Source organism: Zonotrichia albicollis, chromosome 3 (genome assembly GCF_047830755.1).
Source record: "Zonotrichia albicollis isolate bZonAlb1 chromosome 3, bZonAlb1.hap1, whole genome shotgun sequence".
NCBI classification, from domain to species: Eukaryota; Metazoa; Chordata; class Aves; order Passeriformes; family Passerellidae; genus Zonotrichia; species Zonotrichia albicollis.
The window spans coordinates 58,438,336-58,463,728 of NC_133821.1; the positions used below are offsets into that span (position 1 = coordinate 58,438,336).

The 25,393-nt window shown below is 39.6% G+C and overlaps 1 protein-coding gene across 1 annotated transcript in view; it reads right to left on the reverse strand.

Annotated features, from left to right (window-relative positions):
* Nucleotides 1–25,393, reverse strand: part of UST (uronyl 2-sulfotransferase) — a 153,155-nt gene that overhangs the window by 68,290 nt on the left and 59,472 nt on the right. Inside the window, exons 3-4 of the mRNA XM_074537561.1 lie at nucleotides 12,758–12,913; nucleotides 5,420–5,499 (exon numbers count right to left, since the gene is read on the reverse strand). Of these exons, the coding sequence (XP_074393662.1) occupies nucleotides 5,420–5,499; nucleotides 12,758–12,913 (236 nt within the window). The remainder of the gene's footprint in view (nucleotides 1–5,419; nucleotides 5,500–12,757; nucleotides 12,914–25,393) is intronic.

Consider the following 25,393-nt stretch of genomic DNA (forward strand, 5'->3'; position numbering starts at 1 on the left):
ACTCATGGTAATGCACAGTGAACAAACTGCAGCTATTCTGAAACAGCTTTTTATCTCTCTGCAGGTTATTCTGCTTCTTCACAGCTTCTGCACTTCCACACTGTACTCCCTGGATCTACCAGCAACACCTGGAATCTCAGCAAATATATTAACACATAAATCTTTACCTCCTTAGAGACATTATTTAATATTTCCTCCTGATTAACACTTTGGATGTTTTTACCAGTAATATTAATATATAAACTTCAAGTCAGAAAAAGACAATAAACATCCTCAAATCCACAAAAAACCAGCACCACTTTCTACAAAAGAAACCGTCCTGAAATGAACTGGGTCGAGTAGCCACCCTCCAGAAGCATGGGATCATCTTCTGAAGCTAACCATCACTGCACTGGACAGACTGAGAACAGAAGCTGCAAAACACTTTGAATAAAAGCTTTCTCTGTGACAAGGGCTATGTAGAAATTCACTAACATGAAAGAAGAACAAGACAGTTTTTTATCTTCTGTTTGAAGCTGGAAAAATTTTTGCTTTCATGTCTCCTTTTAATATTTATCTTTTTGTCTGCCTCTTCACACTACTTTGGATTGAGAAAAGATAGTACTGAATCAGAAGATGAAGATGCAGTAAAGGGAGATTAATTTACTCAGCTGAACCAACAGGCACTCTTTAAAAACTGTTCAAGAACGACAGGAAAATGGCCTTGGCAAGCATTCAGGTCAGGATGAGATTTTCACGGTTTTAGAACTTTGTACAGCAAAACTAATGGGGCTTCAGAAACACGCATGTACTCAAACTCATCACTGAAGGCTTAGCTCACTTCCACTAGAGATTTATTCTGGAAAGAAAGAAGATATAGCCTTTTTTTTTTTTTTTTTTTTTGCTTGTTTTCACTTGGAAACAATCATAAGTAAATGTTTGTCTGAATAATCAGAGAGCTTTAAGTGCTGACAGGTTTATAAGCAGGTACAGGGCACAAAGGCAGAAAATTACTGATTTGTCACTGCTGCTATTCACATCAGCAATTTTAAAAAAACCAACAAGTTTGTTTTACTACTGTTTGGGAAGCTGAGAAGCACCAACAAGGATGAGGAAAAGGCTAAGGTATTTAATGCTTTCTTTGCCTCAGGCTTTAATAAAAGACTAGTTATTTTTGGGGTATCCAGCCCCAAGTTGGAAGACAGGGAGCAGAAAGAAGTCCTCTTAATTCAAGAGGAAACAGTCAGTGAGCAGTTACACCAGTTAGCTACACACAGGTCTACTGAGCCAGATGGGATCCACCCCAGGGTACAGAAGGAGATGGCAGGAGTGCTCACTGAGCCACTTTGCATCACTCACCAACAGTACTGGATAAGTGGGGAGGTCCCTGTTACTGGAAGTCAGCAAACACGAGCCCGTCTATAAGAAGGGCTGGAAGGAGACTCCAGGGAAGCACAGGACTCTCAGCCTGATTGACATCATGGCCAGGGAAGGCTGTAGAACAGATGATCCTGTGTGCCATCACAGGGCACATGCACGACAACCAGGGGACCAGGTCCAGCCACCCTGTGTTTGTGAAAAGCAGGTTCTGCTTAGCCAAGCTGACCTCCTCCTCCAAGGTGACCTGCTCAGTGGACGGGGGCAAGGCTGTGGATGTTGTCTGCCTGGACTTCAGCAAAGCCTGTGACAGCTTCCTCCAGCACCCTCCAGGACAAACTGGCTGCTCATAGCTTGGATGGGTGCAGAATTTGCTGGGTGAAGAACTGGACAGCTGAGCCCAGGAATGGTGGTGAATGGAGTTACATCCAGCTGGCAGACAGTCACAGGGGGTGTTACCCAGGGCTCAGGATGGACCAGTTCTGTTTAACAGCTTCTGGTTACCAGCTTTACTAATGATCTGGATGAGGGGATCAAGTGCACCTTCAGACAACACCAAGTTGGGCAGGAGTGTTGATCTGATGGAGGGTAGGAAGACTCTGCAGAGGGCTCTGGGCAGCCTGGATTGATGGGCAATTGTATAAGGCTCAACAAGGCCCGGTGCTGGGTCCTGCCCCTGGGTCACAACAACCCCAAGCAGCACTACAGGCTGGGGGCAGAGTGGCTGGAAAGCTGCTTGGTAGAAAAGGACCTGGGGGTGCTGGTCAGCAGCTGCCAAACATGAGCCAGTGTGTGCCCAGGTGGCCAAGGCCAGTGGCATCCTGGCCTGGATCAGCAACAGTGTGGTCAGCTGGACAAGGGCTCTGATCTCCCCCTCTATTCAGCACAGGTGAGGCCACACCTCAGCTCAGTTTTGGGTCCCCTCACTACAAGAAGGACACTGAGGTGCTGGAGTGTGTCCAGAGAAGGGCAACAGAGCTGGTAAAGGGTCTAGACAATAATTCATATGAGAAATTGCTGAGAGAGCTGGGAGAAAAGGAGGTTCATGGAAAATCTTACTGCTCTCTACAACTATCTGAAAGGAGGTTTGTAGCCAGGTGGGGATTGATCTCTTCTGCCAAGGAACAAGTGACCAGGCAAGAGGAAACAGCCTCAAGTTGCACTGGGGAGATTTAGATTGGATGTTCAGAAATTTTTTTTGTGGAATAGGTTGTCAGGCATTGGGACAAGCTGTCTGGGGGAGTGATTGAGTCCACATCCCTGGAAGTGTTTAAAAGACATGTAGATGTGGCACACAGGGACATGGCTTAGTGGCAGATTTGGCAGTCCTGTGTTAACAACTGGACTTGATCTTAAGGATCTTTTCTACCTTAAATAACTCTACATCTCTATTTTAAGACAAAGCAAACCAGATTCACATTTTTCACGACTCTGCTTATATTTTCTCTGCTTCTCTAGTACCTTGGTGATATGCTCTAAATGGCTTAATGCAAACCCTACACATCTTGAAAACACTCAAGCAGAGAGGTGCAAGGCAAGCAGAAGAGACTTCTTTTGTTTCTAATGTGACCAACCAAAAGAGTAGCAAAGTAACATGCCTTCTAACTCCTACCTGTTTGCCAGCTCAATATATGCAGGAGGAAGGAGAATAAATTGTTTCTTTCCTGTGAACAAAAACTTGGTTTCAAAGGTATAAAATGCCAAACAAGAGAAGTGAGTCACTGAACTGATGTCCAAAAAGGCTGCTCCTACAAAAATTCACAGAATCCAGTAATGGCTCTGCTGCAATGGCACGTAGGAAGTCTCATGCCTTTTCCTGGAATGGAGCATGAAGTTTCACCAAAATAGGGTTCTTTAATCTTCAAGCTGAGCCTTTCATGGATTTAGACCTGCCCTAAACCTGCAGTCAGGAGTCAGCTGTTGTCCCCAACCCATCCCTGTGCATCTGCCCTGCTCCCCACTGTGCTGGCTGCTCATGCCAAGCTGTTGTCTGAGGACTTCAGCTGTCACCCAGAAAACACCACATCAATATTCTGAGCCCCGTTCTTCTAGGAGGATGAGGAGTTTTGTATGACTTTTATGTTGAGCTGGCAGAAAAGCTGGGGCAAATAGGAAGAAAAGTATTCCATAGACAATCTGACTCCAGCTAACCACTACAGGTAGGAAGGTTTCTATAAAGAAATATTGTAAAGAAATCAAGCAAAACTAGAGCACTTTCATAATATTGTAACATTTAAAATGTGTATTTAAATCACATCCTGAAATTTCTGTAAATGCAGTATTTGACAATCCATTTCCTAAAGAAATCTGTTACAAAAAACCCACCCTAGAATTAAATAGCCAAGAAAATATAAAACATGCCACTTCACTGTTAAGTATTACACTGCTAATAAACTTTGAAACGAAAAATGTTTCATTTATCAGAAAACACTAAGAAATGCTGAACACTACTATGCAATACTGCTGCAATTCAATGCTGTCTGATTTAGAAGACTCATCAGCCTTTTCACTACTCTCAAAAAAAAACCCCAAAGGTCTTCAGGTTTGCAACAAGAGCCAAAAGAGAAGCTACAAATAGTTTTATACATCTTGCGTAACTGTTTTATATTTTTGCCGATTTATATTGTAAGAAAAAGGTAAATACATTGTAGATACATAATGTATACACTACAGAAGAAATGTGGTACCTTAGTGGCAAGGATGTACCATAGGTACAGAGAATGGGATCCCTAGGGAGGAGCAAGAGGTTAAGACTGTTGATCTTTTTCTCTTCTACCTGATGCTGAATACCATCTCTGTAAAATCAGTCTGATCAGGAAACATCCCTTTGACCCTCACATATGGCTACTCTTTTGATCTTGCAGTTTGGAAGAGGAAAGAGATAATTTATTAAAAGTGTGAAGTCCTAATGGTTTTTATTTTTTAAAGATAATACATTAGAAATGGAACTCTCAAGGAATCAGAAGAGAGAACACAGAAGATCAAAATTTTGTTTAACTCCTCTTGTTTGCATATAAAAAATCATGCCCATAGTTAAGTTCAATATCAATTCCCAATTGCTCAAAATATTTTATTTTCCAAGAAAACAAAAATAAACACACCCTGCCCCCAATTTTATAATTTCTTACTACACTGTCTACAGAAGCCTGAAGCCATGCACTCACATTAATTACCATGCAAACAAAATGCCCTGTAATTAAGCAGGCTTTGGCAAAGATCTGCAGTACAATCATAATTCTAAAGAATTTAAAAAAACCCAAATGCAAGGAATCCAATCTGGTGGCACAGATAGCATGGTTCCTGAAAATAATTTCCAGATTAAATTTACAGCCCGGGCAATAAGCATCTGCAGTCAGCTTTAACCTCTGCATCCTGGCTAAATGCTAACTGGCATCACTCATTCAAGTCCTTCCAAAAATTCCTTAGAAGTTTCATCCAAATTCAATCTTCCTCACATTCCGTGCTATAAAAGTCTCTAGAGTCTTGCTGCATACTTTTAAATATCTGCCAGAAGAACCAGCACTCCCATGATACAGAGTGTAATCTGTTTGCATGGTTTAAAAATACTTCCATAGCCTGTGGAATGGGGACTATTTTGTCAGAACTAAATTAAATTGGTTATATTGGTAAAGAGTTATTCCAGGCACAAAATTAATGAACTCAGTGCAGATTTAGATCCCCTTTTAGTGTCTGGCTATACACAGATGAATGTTAACAGAAGTGTTCTGCCACTTTTAAAACACAAGTGCACAGTTTAAAGTCCTAAGTTACCATCTCTTGCATGTTGACTGGAAACATTATAAATCACAATCATTTTAAGAGGCAAAAACATATAATAGCATTCTGGCTTTTAACAAACATACTGTACATAATTATGCTACAGAAAAGTGAGAGTGGGGGGAAAAACCCAACAACTTCAGAATGTGAATTCTAGTGCTAGAAGGAAGGAAAAAAGTTCACTGTATTGTTTATGAGTAAAAGAAGGGGAAAGTTTTATGCATTACAATAAAAAAAAATTAATAGAAATCAACGAAAAAGATTTTTCACCAAAAAAATGCCTTACCTTGAGAAGTTGAGGAAATGAACATGTCTAGTGAATAAATAGGGCTGCTCAGCAGTGCTTATGTTTTTAATCAATTCCATCTAAAAAGAATTAACAAATCAAATTTTCCACGTTACATCAATGCACAATTTGAGACAAACATAAAACTTTCAAACAACAGATGATGATATAATTTTCAAGTCTGAACTGCTCAGGACCTCCTTCCCCACTATCCCTCCCAAACACAGTCATCAAGAGAGCATGATGAATATTTTATGTCTAAGCAAGAAAGGTTGAGCTGCAGACACCATTCTGCTACCATGGAGCTTATGTACTTCCAAAATACTTCCAGAAACAGGAATCAGTCTAAACAAAGGCATAAACTAAAGGAAAAATCTAAACTGTCTAAATCTGCAAGAGCCTTCCAAATGGCTGCTACCCTCTGAAGACACTAGCTCTATTCACCCCAATGCCAAAAATGCAAAATGTCTGTAACAGAAAGCAGGAGCTGAACCAATGGTCATTTTTGTGTAACAATAAACACTGCCAACACAGTCAAGACACCAATTGATTTGCTTGTTTAAATATAGAAATCAGGACTTGCAATTTCTTTTACTATTACAACAAATTAGGACTACAAACTGAATGGGCACTTTGAGAAAGATGATGCTAAATTCTAGTTCAGGCCCATTCACATAATGTGATTTTTTTCCAAAACATAATTAATTAATTTGAGTTTTCAGGCCATTAAGATAGAATAATGTAAACAACACCATAGATATGATAATTATTTTGTGTGAGCTGAACTCCAGCTATGATTTACGGGAAAATGGAAGCACCTAGTGAAGCATCATGCTAGAAAGTCAATGTTTCAGTTAATTTTGCTTCCTTCTTATTAATTTCCTAAGATTTAATTTCCAATTTTCTGTTCTGTGTTCAAATGCATGCTATGTTATGGACACTGAACAAAAACACACTTGAAATGACAGGTTTATTGATTTTGCAAACTGGGTAGTAGAAAGCAATTCATACACTGGATAAAAAAGGAGGCAAGTCTGTGAACTGCACGTTCTGATTTGAATCATATTAATCTATGTGAGGGGACAGTAAGTAAAAAATGTATTTCTTAAAACTGGAATGCTATAGTTGACATAGATAAAATAAGCAAGAACATGTAGTCCAGCCTGTTGTGTGGTCAAAATAAAGTAACTAGCATATGTGGAGTTACTAGCAGCAAAAAGAGCATGGTAAAAAATTCTGCCCATGCCATAGCAAATACCAAACCACATTTAAGAGACAGCAGTTGCCAAATTTTTTCCCCTTCTAATGTCCAGTTTCAATGGACTGGTATTTTGCCATGGTTTTTGTAATTTACATCACATCTTATTGCTTTTTATCCATCCTCCACTTGCATCCTCTGCTTTTTCCCAGTGCACATACGCTGCTGCCTTCTTTCAGCCAACATAAGCTACAGCCATTTAACTGCCAGAAAAAAGTGCACACACTTAAACACTTTCTCTACTTTCCCTCTGTCTTCAACAATTCTATACACATACATGTATGATGACCACTGAAGCAAGCAGTTCAGCTTGTCCATCTTCTCAGGATGGACCTTTTCCTGTCCAACTGGTTTGAGCACATCAGGGTGTTTGAGGCACAGACCTTATACATCACAACATATTAGGTTTGAGAAAGTATAGCAAGGTGTGTTACATCTAAAAAAGGCTAAAAATCCAAAGAAATGGAATGTAAGATGAGATCACCAAAAGGGAAAAGAGAAACAAGAGAATATGGAGAGAACATGTGCAATTAAAAAAAATTAACACAAGGAATTTAAAGAAATATTCAGGAAGGGAATAGCATCCCTTCCTCAGCTGGTCATATTTGGAGTCTGGACTGCTTGATTCAAGCATAAACTGGCCTTTGCACAGCTTCTTCAGTACAATATAAATGCATTGGGCAAGAAATTCATAAACCTGAAGGGCAAAGCTTGTCCAGATCAGAATTAGAAAGCTCAGGAAGCTTTGCAGTACTTAGCACAAAGGAACTGAGTATTGTTTCTTCATGCTCTGAAGAGACAAAGGCTTTCCTAGCAAACCAGTATATTGACATTTCTTTAGAATGGTAACTCACTCTGACAAAAAATTATATTCTTCATTCACCTTGCAGAATCAAACAATAGAAGACCCTGTAGCCTGTGTATCAGATGTCTCAACTGAATTCTGTGATAGTCAACATGCTACAGATTCTTTTTCTGGCTTTGTTTTTTTTTTTTTTCTTTTTTTCCTGAGACAAGTTACAGGAGAAGTGAAATTCTCAGAACTGTATAAAGACTGATGTTATAATTTGCATTTTACTTGTGTTGTTCTATCTGCATGAAGTAAAGAACGAAGACAGCAAAAGGAAGTTACTGATCTCGTACAAAAACTCTGTTTGTGCCCCTATGGTCATCACTAATCCCCTCTTGGTAATTCCCTCTTGGCATAAATGAAAAAAAAAAAACCTTACTAGGGTATAAATATGGAGATATAAGGATACTATACCCATGCAAAGTAATCTCACTAAATCTAAAAACAGAGGCGGCTCTAGTAGAATACTGCTAGGTAAACGTAGCTGGGGGTATATGTGAGTGTTGCAAAGCATCACTTGAGCTTCCCCAGGCTCCCAGCTGTCCCCAGGGCTGGCACCCATTTGCCATCAGGAAGCAGATTCACATCACAGCACTGCCACATTTCTCACTCCATTCCACCTGATGTCAGTGTCACATGAGCCTGCTGCTGGACGAGCACAGACACTTCAGCCTCAGGAGCAAAGGGAGGCTGGAAAGATGCACACAGTGCAGGACAGCATCTGCCTCCTGGCTTTTTTTTTTTTGATCTCTTGCTACCAAACTCAGTCTCTTGAGCAAAGACAACAGCTTGCTCTAAAGCAGAAACAGAATTTTGTTTTGACTTAGAGTACCTTCATATTTAGATACTTAATGATCAACTAAGCAGCATTGTAAGCAGATGTGGATAAAGCTACAGTGTGAAGAACAAACAAGCAAAATCCATTCTTCTAAAAACCCTGCCAAAAGGGTAACTAAGGCTCAACTGAAATGACACACAGATGTCAGGAGGGAAAAATATATAACTGTAATGGCTCATGGCCACATGCAAATTGTGGCCATATTTCCCATGGGCCTCTCCCTCTCTCATCATGCTGTCCTGAAATGCTTTCAGGTTAACAACCCAAATGTACTGCTCAGAAGGATACAGTAAGCCCTTCCTCTTTCTAAGATTATGTTAAAAAAAAAACCAAAAACACAACAACAAGAAAAATCTCCAGTGTCTCTCAGAAGAATAAGTTTGGTTGGTTGGTTTTGGTTGTTTTTTTTTGTTTGTATGCTTGTTTCTCTAAGATGAAACAAGTATGAAAGAAACTAAGATGTAGAGGACCCGACCCACAGAGAGGAAGAGTGAGAAGAGGATGAGGGCTGAAGAAAAAAATGCTTTTGGATGAAATGACTGATGAAGGAGAATGACATACAAGTACAGATGATCATATCATCCTAAGTTTGAAAAGAAATAAAAGCAGCAGAAGATAAACAATCCTGGCAAACACTGCTAGGGAAGAGATGAGTCAGAACATATCCATGGTTGGAGGGAGAAGCTGTAGAAATATTTGGAGAAGTACAAAAGGAGCTTGCACCTGCTGGGATTAAGAGCTATTTCTCTGTCTCACTGCTGTCCAGAGCTCTCCTGCAGGAATTAGGCAGCTTCAGTGAAACATAGCTGAAAAATACACTAATTTGCTCTTGAAATTAACTCGCAATGGGCAAGCAGTATTGCGATGGGTTGGTGCTGTATTGCAAATAAAGCTCCAGCAGATGGCACCGTGAAGTGACTCCAAGAGGGCTGGATGGGATGGATTTTCTGTAGCCTCAGCATTGTTTCTGCACAAAACCTCAACTCTGGCCTTCGAGACAGGGCGCCTTTCCCTCTTCTGGAGATGGCCAGTCCAGTCCCTGTGCTAACCACTCAGGGAAGTCCCACTTTAGCTGTCTGAGGTTTGCAGTAAGTAAATTCTACTGGGAACAAAAGGAAATAACCAGGTAACAATCCCACCCAAACAACAGACAAAATGTTACTGTATTTTTTTAAGATGCTGTATTTCAGTGTGAGAATTTGAGGTCAAAATATATAATAATGGTGAGGCAACTGGGATTTTGCAATGTGGCCTGCTGTATCACACTATGGTCTCCACTAATATTGACACAAAAAGGACAAAAAAACCCCCTCTGTATCTATCTTCCCTGTGAGCCCTTTACTTTCTTCCACTGCTTTCAGTCTCTACTGAAGGCATGTAGGGCTCAGGAGGCACAAGTACCTACAAGAATTTTGGTATATCACTTTCATCTCAGTACTCATTTCCATAAACAACTCACAACTCCCAGGAATGAGCCTAGATCTTCATTTTCAGCTCTCAAAAGCTTGGAATGGTTTCAAGAATTTCTTCACCTCCCCAAGCTGGTATGACCAATTTTCTGTCTTTAAAAGCATTTTAGAAAAATTAGTGATGGATTTTTAGTGCGTTGAACTGGAATTACACATAAAGTTGGCTGCACAGCCATAATGATGGGTGGTAGAAGGAAACAATTTAAGGATAAACTACCAATTACTCTTGTATGTGACTAGCATTTCTATACCTATAAGCATACTCATTCTTACTTCTCTGAATGCAATAAAATGGTAATGGAGGACAAAGTCAGGGCAGGGGAAGACTTCATTTTGCAACAGTTTGAGTGACATTTTAAAGCCACATCAATTAGGTTAATATTATGTGTTATTTCCTGTATTTAATTTACTTGAAAATATTACAGCAAATGGCAAGCCATATATTAATACATCTGTTTCCAGAACTCACTCCCTTATGCCCACAGATGTTCAAAGGCTGCACTTCTAATTGCTGGCAGACACACATAATTTGGGAAAATTTCTTAGTAGGAAGCAGACTGGAAAAGGCAATGAGAATATGGATTCCAATTATGTGCAATCCCCACAGCCATTAAAAACACCTACATGCTTAACTTTATTTAACAACGGCAGACTGCATAAGCTAAATATTTACAGAAAAGTCTTGGCTGGATCAGGGCTTTAACCAAACACAGGACCCAGAAATGACAGAAGGAAGAGAGACATATCATCTCAAGTGAGAAGCCCATGCTCATGCTGGAAGCCCAGCCCAGCTTTCTTTTTTCTTGTTCCAATGCCTGGAGCCTCAGATCGTTCATTGCCTTAACTTCCTCCTGTTACACCACATTAAAGGTGGAAAACATCATTTATTTTTTCATATTCTGCTCTTAAAAATTGAGAAGAAAACTAAAAATGCCCTGAACAACAGAATAGTTACTGTCTCCAAGCATGTTCTCTGGTGATCAAAGGCACTTTTCAGCTAAAATACTCAATAAACTATGAGCCTATTTGTAACTATGGAAATAAACCATAAATAAAAATAAAGAGACTCAAATTATGGCAGGGAAATCTATAGAGTAAATCATCAGCTCTGTAGCAATACTTCCAGCAGATTTGCCATTTAGTAAATTAACCATTTGGGGAGTGCAAAAGATAAGGCAGATAATTATTTGTCAGTGTGTTGGTTGCATGAAAAGTAAGTCTGGGTCTCTGGAATCTCCACATGCTGGAGAAGAGCATGGAAAACTGTGAAGAAGTGATCTTGTATCATGTTTTAACAAAGGAAAATCCACCTACCAGAGAAAGACAGAAAAGAACTGAAAGGAAGAAGCTGATCACAGTGACAGCTGGCGATTATTAACACCTGAAAGATTTTTGGGATTTATGGTATGTCCCTCAATCAGCAACGAAAATTGATGAAAGATACAAACAAAACCCGAGCAGTCCTACCCACAGAAATCCCATATCCCAGCAGAAAAACTAAGCAGACAGGCTCAGTAGCACGGGATAGTTTGACTCCTTTCTGATAGGACCACATCACCACCTTCCCAGGCTGCACAGGGCTGCCGTAGGATACACATGGGAATGCTGCAGCAGATGCAGGGCAGGCATTTCCTTGGCCACAAGCAAGGGCAGTGAGGGGACACTGTCCCCCTCCACAGCCTGTTTGTGGTGTGCCACATCCAACCATGCATAGCAGTTGGTTTTGGGCTGGCATGGCAGCCCTGCCCATGGACCCCATCTCTGGCTGAACTTGACTTATGGAGTGTTAGGTCAGTCAGCTGCAGTGGGACTCCGTGGACATCTTGAAGGGGAGGAAGATGGGACCTGAAGGAGCAATATCAGCTCCTAAATTTTCATTTGTAATGAACTGCTGCATCTAAAATAACAAACTTGTGCTCATGAACAGGCTGCAAGTAAATGACCCCCAATCAGAGAACAATGTCACTGGCAGGCCCACATCCATATTTTAATCATTGCACACATCCTTTTGTGGTTTGCAGGCTGCTATTTCTAGAAGTGACACAGGCAGCAATTGCAGCCTTTACCTGATCAGCAGCTCAAAATAGCAGCAGTGGGCAACGTGTGCAGCATCCGACTACAGACGTGCACTTGGAGTCTGAGGTTTTCCTGCACCACTTGTATCAATCTACTCACAGAAGTGATACATACAGTGGGTACCCTGAAGAGAGGAAAATTTAAATAAGCAGATCTGTCACAGAAACAAAGCTGCAGAAGTAATCCTTCTACAACTTTAAGGGAACATGAAAAAGGGTGTTTGCGTTATGACGTTTCATGCGGTATTTCCACTTCCCTCAGTGTGGGTTGTGCAAAAACATGAAAAAGACAGATAAGCAAAAAGCTGAGATAGGATCAAGGACATGTCATATTATAGAAACATGGGTTAGCATGACCCTGGGAAACAATTTTTGAAGCAACTGATTACTACAAGTGAATTAAGAAAGTCATCAAAAAGGACCTTTTTGGCTATTATTTACTCCTGCTCTGTTTAAGACCCAAGCTAGGTCTGAATAAGGTGTCCTGGTTATAGGATAAATGGCTGCAGATACATTAATACATGTCCCAGATCTGCTTGCACTTAACTTCACTGTACTGATCTTTCTTGCCTTGCTGGCAGTCTAACTGCTATGCTGATTAAATTCAAGAGCTGTCTCACTGGAAGTTAATTTTTCTGGTTAGCTGCCACATCATGCTGTTCATGGCTCTGCCACCCATTTCTCTTATTAAGTGAAGTCACTTAGAGAACGATGAATTCCGCATGATTACTCAGGACAAAGTAGCAATGCATCTTTTTAACAGGATTATCTGCTAACATGTGCCTTTGTTTCTCAGTTTCATACACATAATAAGAAAACAGGGTCTAAGACAAGCAGGAGTAACTTACCTGCTCATTTTTGGTCAGTCTTGTTTTGTTATGTATGTCAGATGTAACCAGGTTGAATCCATGTTTCTCTGATAAAATTCTTAAAAGCAAAACCACAGTTCGACTTCCACACTTTCCAACTCTGTTGTAGACCACCTGACTGGGGAAAGGAAGTACCTAAACAAAGATTGAGAAAAAAATTGAATCAATACATTGACATTTTGTTTCTGTGTACTTCTCAAAACAACATGCTTTTACCTTAAACCAACAGTCACATAGAGAAGAATTTCTAGGCCCTAGGTCAGAAGCATTCACTTCCCCTAGGAAGGTAGAAGCTCTTCAGAAAAGAAACAGCACAGCTCAGGGAAGTGGCAAGGTGACATTTCCCCCTTGAGATGAAGTTAAATGCAACAGATTGACAACTACTCCAGAAACACTATTATTATTATTATTATGTTGGTAATGATCTAGATCTTACTGCTTGTAATCTCAATGCAAATACTCATCTTTAGTTGACTATCTCCCGTAAAAAGAATTTAAAGGAGTGAATTTGCACTACAGTTTGGGAACTTGAAGTCAAGCTGACATAATGCAGGAGGAATGAATGCTTGGATTGCAAAACTTCAGTTTAAAAAGAAACAAAAGAAACCAAATAACAACCAGTTGCACAGAGCTGAAATTAATCAACCCTTTTAATTTCAAATATAAACATGAATCTTTCAAACAGACTCAGAACAAATCATGCCACTGGTCAAGGATCTACGTGCAGAATAATAAACACAGGGCCACAGGGGGCCTGAGGCCAACTGGCACAGTCTGATCACCTCTGTACAGGTAATGTTCATTAAAAATCAAAATAGAACAGCAACATCCAGCCTGGCCACTGGGAATGGTGTCCAGCCCACACTAACTCTTGCACCCCGCTCTCCTCCCCAGGAAACCAGAACAAGTAAAAAGTAACTCAGTGTCTCACACTCTGTCAGATGCAGCCTTATTTTGTTCCTGGATGATGTCTATGGGCTATTTCAGCAAAGGGCATTCTGGAGTCACACTATTACACTAGACAAGTATTTGCTGTATAGCACATATAGCAGCATGTGATAATACAGGCCCAGAGGAAACTGTTTCCAAGCCTTTAAGCTGGCTAACAGAGTCAGGAGCTCTCAGTTTCACCCACACTGGGGCATAAACAGCACTTAAGGAAAGATCATTTTTCTATTAAGACAATGGCACAAAACATACCCTGACACAGGGCCTGCACCTGGATTCCAGGCAACCTGTGTTCAGCACAAGGAATGGCCACAGTGATGTCTCAGCAGTGTCTCAGCATATAGCTACTCCTGCTGCTGATACAATCATGTTCCTCCAGCAGAAGGAATTCTAACATAAAAGCAATCAGATGAGGCATATGGCACTTCTCAGTGCAGAGTACTTCTTCACTGCATTTGAACTGCTTCAGCAGGGAGGCAAAATTATTCATCAGGCAACCCTTCAGACTACTTTCCAAGAGAACTGCCAAACAGAAAGCAAAAAAAGGAGAAAATCTATATTGCCTTATATTTAGTGGGAACCTACTGGCACTTTGCTCTCAGTGAGCATTTCATGACCAAATGAACATTGCTGCTGTTACTGGTTGCAATGTTTAAGATATTCTGCACTGGCACATAAATGTGGAGGCCATTTTTCCCCAAATCACCCTGGGAAGGAGTAAGTATTGGGCGATCATGGACTCAGTTAAGCTTTCCAAGTTGCAGGATGTCACATCTGCTGATTCAGCAAGCAATGAAGGGCCTCTCAAGGCCCATACAAACCCCACACAGTGCAGTATACCTTACTATTTTGTAACATTTTTAAAAGGTTTTCTATGAGGAACGTAGTCCCCATATTTCTTTATCAATCTTTCCTTCAGAAGCCTTGCTTCTTATGAAATGCAAAATCTCAGCTTCAATTATTAGAAAACTCCAAGGGTGATGAATTTAACATCCCTGTGCTACAGCTGTAGCTAACCTTTCCCAAAACTACTCTTAATGGTGTCTGAAAGGTTAACAATTGAACATGTTTTATTATGCTGATTATCACACCATAACGAAAGGGAACATGAGCCCTATTTTGGATTGTCCCCTTTTTGGTTCATTTCTTTGCATAACAAAGACTAGCATCACTACTTGTCCCAGTCCTGCAGCACCATCCACACATCACTGCAACTTGTGGGTTGGGAATTACTCCTCTGCTAAGACATGCTTTTGGAATAATCTGCTGTGTAAGTGAAAGCCTTCATGAGACATGATAAGTATATGCTGACAAGTGTCAGTGAAGGGGAAAGAGCACATACACTATATGTTTGCCTAGCATCCCAGAAATTAGATGAATGATGAGAGTTCGTAGAGTTATGGAAATATTTTTAAATGCTTCATAATTATTAACTGCTTTGATTTTCCTAGCTGTTTGGACTAGGCAAGACAGTGAGCAAATTTTTTTTTTTATTGGTACTTCAGTCAAGTACAATTTTACTGCTTACAGATTACACTCAAATTCTAATTAAACCCTTGACTGGATTATCCAGTAACTTTGGGTGAATCTTATGAAAGTAATTCTTTAAAAACTAGATAAAATTAAAGAAGGCCTTTGTAAATTCTCTATTTTAAGCGCAAACAACTTTGTCAGCTTGGAAAAATGACAGTAGTTACTAAGTTCTCACATTGTTTCTGAAACACACCTTCCTAGGTAGCACAATTCTGTTCTGCACACAAACCATGGTAACCCCCAAAAAGACACAACAGCAAATATTCACTGCAGATAAAGGAACCTGAAATAAAGGGCTATTATTTTCAGCTTAAAGGAGACCAATGTATCAATGCCTTGTTTCAGTACACAGTGAATGCACTTAGGTCTAATCAGACAAGATTCAAGATAAGCCCTGCAGCTCAAAGGTCACTCCAGAAGAACAATCACGAGTGGTAACCAGAGCTTCCCTTGCAGCACTGCTGAGTGTGGTTGGCTTTTGGGATGCTCTCCTGAAACTCTGCTCACGTTTCCTCCCTTTACGTCACCATTGCACTTATGACACCCAGACACCCCACAGGGTGTGTCCAGTGCACAAAGCCATGCAGTACACAGGCTTCTGGTGTACAATCAAGTGTTTGTTTAACGTGACCAGTTCCCTCAGGATGCTGCAAATCTGCTTTCCGTATTTTGAAAATTTTGAAGTTGTTTGAGGAGAAGAAATATCACTTCCAAAAGCATGAGTTTGTATCAGGCAAAACTAAAAATGCAAGAAATGGAAAACTTCTCCAGAGGGGAGCTTTCTTTTCCCTCTCATGATACTCACAAGACATTCAGACAATACAAGAAACGGTGGCAGAGAAGGCACTTAGAAAGAAGGCTCCTATTGTGAGAAACAGCAGTTGGACATTTATAAAATGCTAATTGGATTACATTCTATTATTACTTATTAGCTAAGAGTAGGTATCATGTAGACTGACTAACTGTTGAGATGATGCTCTGTCAACTTGATATTCATGTAACAATACACACAACTGCAAAATAATTGCAGAGTGACTTTGTTGAGCACTCTATCAAAGCCCAGAGGTGATATAAACAATTCAAACATATAATTCACTTTAGAGTTACACAAATTAGCACTTACAGCCATAAAAAAGTAAAACCCACAGTATAATTACAACAGCTCTCTCCAAGAGTTTGGAAAGTTATATGACAATTTACTTGTCAGTTCAAACAGGGTTTTTTTGTTTGTTTCACAGTTACAGAATAACCACCGTGAAATGAAATCAAGAAGAAAAAGCAAGTTTAGACCCAAATGAACTTGCATTACAGAAAATGACCGTCAAGTACCTCTGCAGAGAGGTCTGCCAGTCTCAGAAAAGGAGTCATTCAAGACATAATCTGACAAACACCCAGTCTTTCATCTTCAGTGGGGGCTTTGTCTGCAGATAAATCCTTGCACCATAAAAAAAAATTTAGGCTGGATAATTACTTGTAGCATCAGCAATGTAGGGATTCAATCATAGGCCTAAATTATTCCACTTTTACTGAGACAAATCCATTACAATTTTGCCCATTTGCCAAAAATCTCCCAGTCCAGGTACAAGTTGCCCAGGTGTCAGTCTCTGACTCATTTCAGGAGTACAGTGGATACTTTATTCACATCTCCTGCAAGTAAGTGACCCCTGTCCCTACACACAAGTGGGGCCAGAAGCAGATGCCAGAACTGGCTTCTCCTTTCTGAGCAGACATTACCCTGTGGTCAGGCAGTGCTCCATGTTTATCAGGTGAGTAAGGCCAATAACACACAAAGTACTGATAAGATTGTGGAAACAATGCAACATTTGCTAGCATATCTTTATACAGCATTACACCCTCCCAGTCCAACCTCTTAATTTTCTTTTCCTGTCCAACTGAGACAGAATTATAAGAATTTAAAAAATGGCTTAATTGGTCAAAGGAATGGCCCATTTGACTCATGAGAGGAGGATGATACTCATAAAGTAACTACAAAACTGACAGCTGTCAGAAGCCCATTTCTCTCCAGTGCCTCTCTTCTTTCTCCAGTGTTCTCAAAAATTATACATGGCATGTTAGAAGGCACATCCTTCCATGCTGCCTGAAGCTTTTCTTACACAACTTGTTCCAGTATTTTTTTACCCACCATGCATTTAGTTTTTAATTAATCTTCTATGATTTACAGAGAATATCTGTTCTCACATTGTGGATTTCATGAAGACAGATCAGATAATTCAGTCATCAGCTTTGAGATCTTAGATACATTGGATGCTCTTTTCAACTGAAGTTTTTCACAAGTCTGCCATGGTCTTTAATGACAAACTCAAAGGCCACTAAGAGAAAGCCTTCCAAAATTAAGTTCAGGAACTGCTGCTCAAAAATCTCATTTCAAACAAGTATCAACTTGCTCACTTTTAAAGCAATCACAATGAAAAGTTGCTAACACAAAGTTATGTCAGCAGAAAACACGACTGAAGGATGAAGAAGGGAGTAAACAAAATATAGCTGGAATCCTTCTTCCCCATCTAAACCACACAGTTCCAGTTATAAAAACAGTCACCTGTAGAGTGTAGTGATGCTAGACAGAGACAAGATTTTTGAATTAATCAACTCTAAAGCAGACCAGACAGCATGGTCATCTCTACAGGTCACTGAAAATATACCCGAAGAAAAAAGAAGAAAACCACAAGAAAAGGTAAAAATTAAATTTGTTTGTTTTCAAAGTTTAAATGCCGTATAGCTGTAGCAAAGCATTGAAAATAAGGCAGAAGAAGAAACAGAATATTCTTCTGTTGCATTCTCATTAAGAAACTAATTTAATTGAAAAAGGGTGACTTCCTCCCTCATCACCACAAACAATGCATTTCATCTGTTAGACAGATGACATATTTGGAAGACTAAGTCAAAATGTGTTCTCTCATGGTTCAACATCCCTAAGTACCAAGCTAAATTGAAAACATAAGCACAGAGCACCAGAAAGCACAGAGCAAAAGGAAACTTGGTTGTAGACAGTCCTCGAATTTATTAAGACTAAAGAAAAGTGTTACTATGAAGTGTTTGCCAAAGCCTATGGTCCCTGATGTGTCCCACAAGACAGATTTGTGTAGCCAAAATCAAAACTTGCAGTAATTTTCCTGTGAAGAAGCACTGCACACTTACAAATCTAAAAAGAACTGAGTTCAAAGCATAGACAAGTATTCCCATTAAGTCTCCCATCAGGTCCTATTACAATATACTGTAGCTATAGAAACAACAATAACATCAATAACAGTCTGGGAAAGTTACAAAGAAAAGGACAAAGATCTAGTTTCTAATGTTCAAAGTTTTGGATGCATCTTGTCAACATATTTGTGTTCGCTCATCTTATACCTTACACCTCATTTACTCGTCTACAACAACAGGTTGCAGCAGAGCAAAACCCCTGCACCTCCCATCTGCTGCACAAACTCCCCACACCACAGGGAGTGCAGAATCAGGTTTATTTCAGGCATGTGAAGTTACAGCAACACAGCAACATTCAAACTCAGCACATGTATACCACATCAAACAGGCTGGTAGAGAGCACATGCTCTGTTCACTCAGCATTTTCAGGTACTCACTGATATTAGGCAGCCTCTGGAGGTGTGAGTGGCACTCCTGGCTTTCATCACCCAGCAACACTCACTTGCACTTAAGTGATGGCAGCTCAGTTCCAGCTCCTTCCAGGGATGAAGCAGGTGACAGGGAATCACCCTCCTAAATGGATAATTGCTTTGGGATGGGGTACAACTACCATCTCTAGACTAATTAAATGTTTTCCTTTTGGCCCTTATTAACATAGCACGCTTTTCAACCTCTTCTGAATTCTTGGTTTCCTCTGCAGTTTACAACTTGTTCACCTCTTTTGGGACCAAAATCAGATACAGTGCTGTATCTTGTATCCCTGGTGCCAAGGAGAACTGAACAGTTTCTGTTCATGTCTTGGAGATCTCTCTTTTTAATACATCTCAGGCCAGAGTTTGGAAGCATCAAAGAATATGGTACTGTCACTACTATAGATGCAGAGGGATCAAAGCTATTGCTCTTTTTCTTCTTTACCCTACATGAGTGAATCCAGATTACAACAGAAAAAGAACTGGAAGACCCTCATTAGCTTTCTTATGAAAAGCAGTATATTTTTCTCTTTTTAAGTTAATCACATTGTGGAAGTTATCTTTCTGGTAGGCACCTACCTTGTAAGAAGATAAAGCAGACGAATTATCTAAGAACATGATACTGGTATTTGTGGAGAGAATTAGCATGAGGTCAGGTAGGTTAAGAATTTTAGTGTCACTTCAATTACCCCATTTTCCACTAGAAGGTTTAACATGCAATATCAAAAACCCCTTAAGCTGCAGAATTTGTGCAAGACTGATTTTACCTCCAGAGCAGCATCATGTTATATGTATCTTGGAACTGTAAAGTTTAAAATTGCCGTTTTTCCTTCAGAGCCCAGGGTTGTGTACATTCTGTGATGTGCTCAGAACACACTGGCACAGTTATTCTCTGTTTAAGTAGTAAATCCTATCACATCCAACCCACATGTTTATATTGGATACTTGTAAAATGAGAGATATTAAGTAACTAAGCCTGGTTTTAAAACTTTTTATAATACTTCACAGCACTGGCATTCCCTTAAGTAACCTCAGTACCTTACGGTTGCTTCTATCCTTCCAATGTAACAGTCAGAAATTCACCCTGGGAGCCAATAATACTGGATTTGAATGTGGTGAGTGGCAGACTGAATAATGTATTCCTCTGCATGCACTTGTCTTTCTTCACATTCAGGTTTAACTCTGGTAGCTATTGTGGTTGACTATTGACTGGGCTGCAGCTAGTGCAATCACCATTGCCAAGGACTGTCATGCTGAGTTTCAGTTTGCCCTTTACTTCAGGCTCCCTTTCAGTAACTCCACACTCTATTTTATAGTCTATAGTGTGCTTGTCTTTTCCACTGTACTTTGCACAGACACTTCATAAGCCAATCACAGTATGAAAGAAAGGTTGTTTATAGCCATAATTAGATTGAAATTTTGTAAAACAGGCCAGTTCTGCTGGACTGTAACCCACATGCTGTCACCAATGAGCTGTCTCTGAGGTGCTCTTGCTCTGCATGCTAGCAGGAACTCAAAGGGAGTTCCTTCCACAGCTCCTGCAGGGAACAGATTAAAATCTAGTTCATGGCACGGTCTCTTTACTCGGAAGTAACAACACCAAGAAGCACCTACAGGAAGGACAACATGCTGCTATCCAACTCTTCCAGCAGAACCAGAGCTCAGCAGAAATCAATAAAATTACTTAAATACCCAAAATACTTTCCTTTACAAACCATGTCCTGAACCACAAATGGATCTTGTGGTACTGAAGATGGCACAACAGAGTCAGTAACAGAGGAGGCCAGCATCAAGTGCTCCCATTTCACTCTTCTGCACTTTGAAATTATTAATGTGACTTGATCAGAGGAAAACCAAACCTCATTCCTGCTGACCAGGGCATGACTCCTTTCCATTTTAACAGATGGAGGCTCTCCTTGCATCTACTGGAAATCCCCAGTAGTGCCAGCCACAAAGGCCTCCACACTCCTCAGGACGTCAGGATGCTGTAGGTGCTGTGGTAAGAATTACCTTGCCCAAACTCCTTCACCTTAATCACCACAATACTGCCACTCCCACACTGACTTCTTCAGCCCAGCCACAAAGCCCTGTCCTCTTTGCCTGATGCTTTGACTCTGCTCCTGACCACATGTAGGCATGTTCACAATCTCCTATCGGATTAAAGCTTATGGCCCTTACCAGAGTACTTCACTCCTATTTACAGTTTCCTGAATTAAACTTTATCCTTTCTTAAAGCCCGAGTAGAAGACTGGCAGGACCTATCAGCTCATCTTCAAAATCATGAGGCTTTCAAAATTATACTAGAATTCTTATTTGGTGGTTGTTTTTTCGGTTTTGTAAGACTCCCCAGCATCCCAAGTTTCAGATTTTTTTTTCCTTCAAACATCAGAGCTATGAAAATTCCTTCAGTTCAGGATTTAAGAATACCATTAACAAATATAAGACATGTGGTAGAAACCTGAGTGATACTCAACAGAGCCTCAAGGCTCAGCAAGATTAACCAAATCATTTTGTCACTCAAAAGATCCTCTGTCATGTTATGTCTATGCAGAATGGCAGATATTTGTTTTTCCACTGAAGGTTTAGGTCATCCAGACCCAGCTGCAATTGGACATTGGTATTATAATCCACCACTTCTTAATAAAAATGTAATGAAGGCAGTTATGATTGAGTTGCCATGACCTGTAACATATACTATGCTAGTTTATTAATATCTTCCAATCATGAAAAGAAGGAAAGGAAGAAGAATGTACTAGACAGCTGGAAATCTAAAACCGTAATCTCTGAGAGATATTCATCTGCTGTGTAATAATCTGCATAGATTATTTGCAGGTGAACAAAGATCATCTCAGAATGGATTATGTCCTAAGTTTCAGTGAAAGCACAGAGCTTTACTAGCTTCAGAAATCGTGATTATGCCTTGTGTACTACTTTAGCTACAATGTGTGACATAGAACAAAACCTACAGGTTGAAAATTTGGTGATATTAGATTTTTTTCTATTTTGGGTAATACTGGGTAGGTTGCTGGGTTAATGCCAGAGATAAGCAAGATTCACCTTTAAGCACACACACAGCATGACAATTAAAGTACCAACCAAAAGGCAAAATATTTTCCAACCATCTTTGAAATTAGATAAAAACTACAGACTACTGCAGTAGTCACAAAACCTGCATACCCACTGTCTAAGTCTTTTAAAATTTAAGGGCTGCAAATGTCAGGCTTAGTAAAAATCCAGCTCACTACTGTTTAAATTTTTGCAAGACATCAGCATGCACAGAAACCCTCACAGATTTATCTTCTTGTGACAGGCAATCTGGCTTTAATTTCCCAAGTCTCTCTGTAGTTCCATTTATGATCAGTCAGCCTCCCCATATCAACAACTTTCTGATATGCTATAAACTGAAGTTGTATTAAAAAGTAAGTAATCATATCTATTTTGATAAATCATGGAATCAAGTGATTGTTTTATCCTTAAGATTCTTGAACAATAAATTAAAGTGAACAAAACAAACAAATTAGTGCTCCAGTATAATTCATATATTTTTATGATCCAATTCACACTTAATAGTAGAGATTCAATTCCAGCCTTTGGCTATATTTCCATACTATTACAGTGCTGTATCATTCACCACCTGCTTCAGCAGAACTGCAAAGAATTATGAATAACAGACAATGGGGTAATACTCTGTAAAAACCAGATTTTTCTTCCCTTGAGATACTGTCATTTACAAGGAATGAAAACACAGTTTAAAAAGAACATAAACCAATTATTCTACAAATATTTTATACTGTATGCTAGTTTTAGCTAGGGTAGAGTTAATTTTCTTTACAGTGGCTATTATGGGGCTGTTTTGGATTTGTGCTGAACACAGCATAAATATAGAGATACTCTGTTATAATATAGAGACTTTTTATTATTGCTGACCAGGCCTTACACAGAGCCAAGGTCTTCTGTGCTTTTATTTTGGCAAGTAGATTGAGGGTGCCTGGGAATTGGAAGGAGATACACCCGGATAGCTGACCCCAGCTGGGATATCTAAAGGGATGTTCCAGACCACATGACATCATGTTGAGTATATAAAGCGGGGAGAAGAAGGAGGAAGGAGGGATATTTGGAGTGACAGGGCTTGTCTTCCTGAAGTCACTGTTACGTGTGGTGGGGCCCGGCTCTCCTGGAGGTGGCTGAACACCTGCCTGCCCATGGGAAGCTGTGAATTAATCCCTTGCTTTGCTTTACTTGTGTGTGTGGCTTTTGATTTCCCTATTAAACTGTCATTATCTCAGCTCATGAATGTTTTACCTTTTATCCTTCACGTTTTCTCCCCAGTCCTGCTGGTGGGAGAGTGAGTGGCCATGTGGGGCTTGGTTGCTGGCTGGGTTAAACCACAACACACTGCTTCTAGTAAACAGAGGGAAGCGGAAAAATGATTTATGGGTTTTTTAAATCATAGTATTTTATTGACTGTACTAAGCCTAAAAGCTCAGTTTTACTGTAAAACTGCTTCAAACTCTAAAAAGGATCTTTGTGGTTAAGGCACTTGTTGAATTCTCTCTTCGTATTTTATCAGCCAAGTACTAAGCCTGGTAACCGTAGGAAATTACTTACTCTATTTTAGTGTTGCTAAATTCTGATGATTTGTGCTAGCTGAAAATTTGTACACTGCACAATAATCTCAAGTCTTCATTTTATAAGCAGGATAGAATATTTTTTAAATCACTGAAATCTTTCCTAGCCTGTCCTGGAAGGATTACTTTAAAGATTATCTGCTCATTTTTCAATTAAAGCTAAATAGACAGTTTCAACTCTATCAAAAACAACACTACTATTCATGCTCTTAAAATCCCTAGTAAGCATATATGTAAAAGAAAACAAATCTTGCTTGGTTCTAAGTGTTGTGGAGTTGGTTGGTTTTTTGTTTATTTTTTAATTGGTCCTTTGTTTGTTTGGCTGACTTTAAATCAAGCACTTTATCCCTAACAAATCAATCACTCAAGACTGTAGAGAGCTGAAGGGTTAAAACCATGTTCTCATAAGGGATAGCTAGAACTAAAACACTAGTTCAAATGAAGCATGAAGTATCCACTAAAAAATAGAGAATCAAAACTAAAAAACTAAAAAAATACACAGCTCTAAGCCGTTATCTTAATGTCTTAATGCTGCTATCAAATACTAGGAAAAAATAAAACTAGCACAAACCTGATGAACATAAAAACTCAAGTGTAAAGGGGACAATGCTGAAATAATATTTCAGTAAGATTTAAAGTCAAATAAAAAAGAATAAATAATCTAGTTGACAATGGAGAGGGTCTAGGACTGGGTACAGTATGACTCACCAAAGTCCACGCAAGGATTCTGCTACCTTTCCCACAGTGGTGAACACAGTGTTGGCTAAGTTAACAATTGGTCTCAATGATCTTAGAGGACTTTTCCAAATGATTCTATTATGCTATGGTATATGGTATATTCCATTGTGCTATGCTCCATAAGAAAAACAAGAACAATTACCACATAATTACTAGCTAAGAACTGAAAGAATGGAGAAAAGAATACTTATCCACTTTCCAGCTTTAAACCAATAAAATCAGATAAAATTTATTTTGTGTATGCCTCTTATTTAGATTCATTTTGACCTGATCCTGACCCCCATCCATTTTTGTATTCATTTAAAGCTTTGAAGCACTGTCACACATGCTAAGCATAGTGTCTTGCTGACACCTAAGCAGCTGCCAAAAGATATACTGGGTCCATGACAGGCAACCCAAGGGAAAACCATCAAGAAAAGGAGAATAGACTACTTCAGTGTAATTTATCTGTGTGCTATGTGCACAGCTCCCCCACAAATATATGTCATTTCTGCTGAAACAGGGACATATCTTGATGCTCTTGCCAAGTTCTCAGGAAAAAGCTTTCAATCAAGAACAACTGTAGGTCTGATAAAGTTCGTATCATTTGTCCTCCAAGGTCAGTTTCACCATCTTGGATGGAACAAAAAAATCTTGGGACGATCTGATAAGGAAATGGCTGGTCTAAATACTGGAACAAAATACACCCACTTTATTTGCAGAAATGCTCAGGCATGAAATATATCCAGTGAACACCATCAGCCATTAACGCACATCCATTTCAAAGGTGTTTTTGAAAACCAAGGCCTCACTTAAACATCAATCTACAGAAAAAGGATAAACAAATTATCACTTAGCAAACTTTGTAAAATTTATGCTTTCAGACACTTATCTAAAAAAAAACCAAAAAGCCAGGAGGAAGTCAGACAGAGATTTGAAATAGGAAAGAGTCAACTTTCACTGGCAGTGTAGAATCACCAGCAGTGGCTGTTTTGCTCAAATGCATTCCCTTTCTATCTGTCACATACTAACACCAGAAACACCAGAGGTATGCTAGGGCTACTGGAGGTTGCATCTACCTGCAGAGAAGCACACAGAGATCTGTCTCAGAACTCATGAACAGTCAAGGATTAGTCCATCTTCTGAAGTCTTTGGTGCCT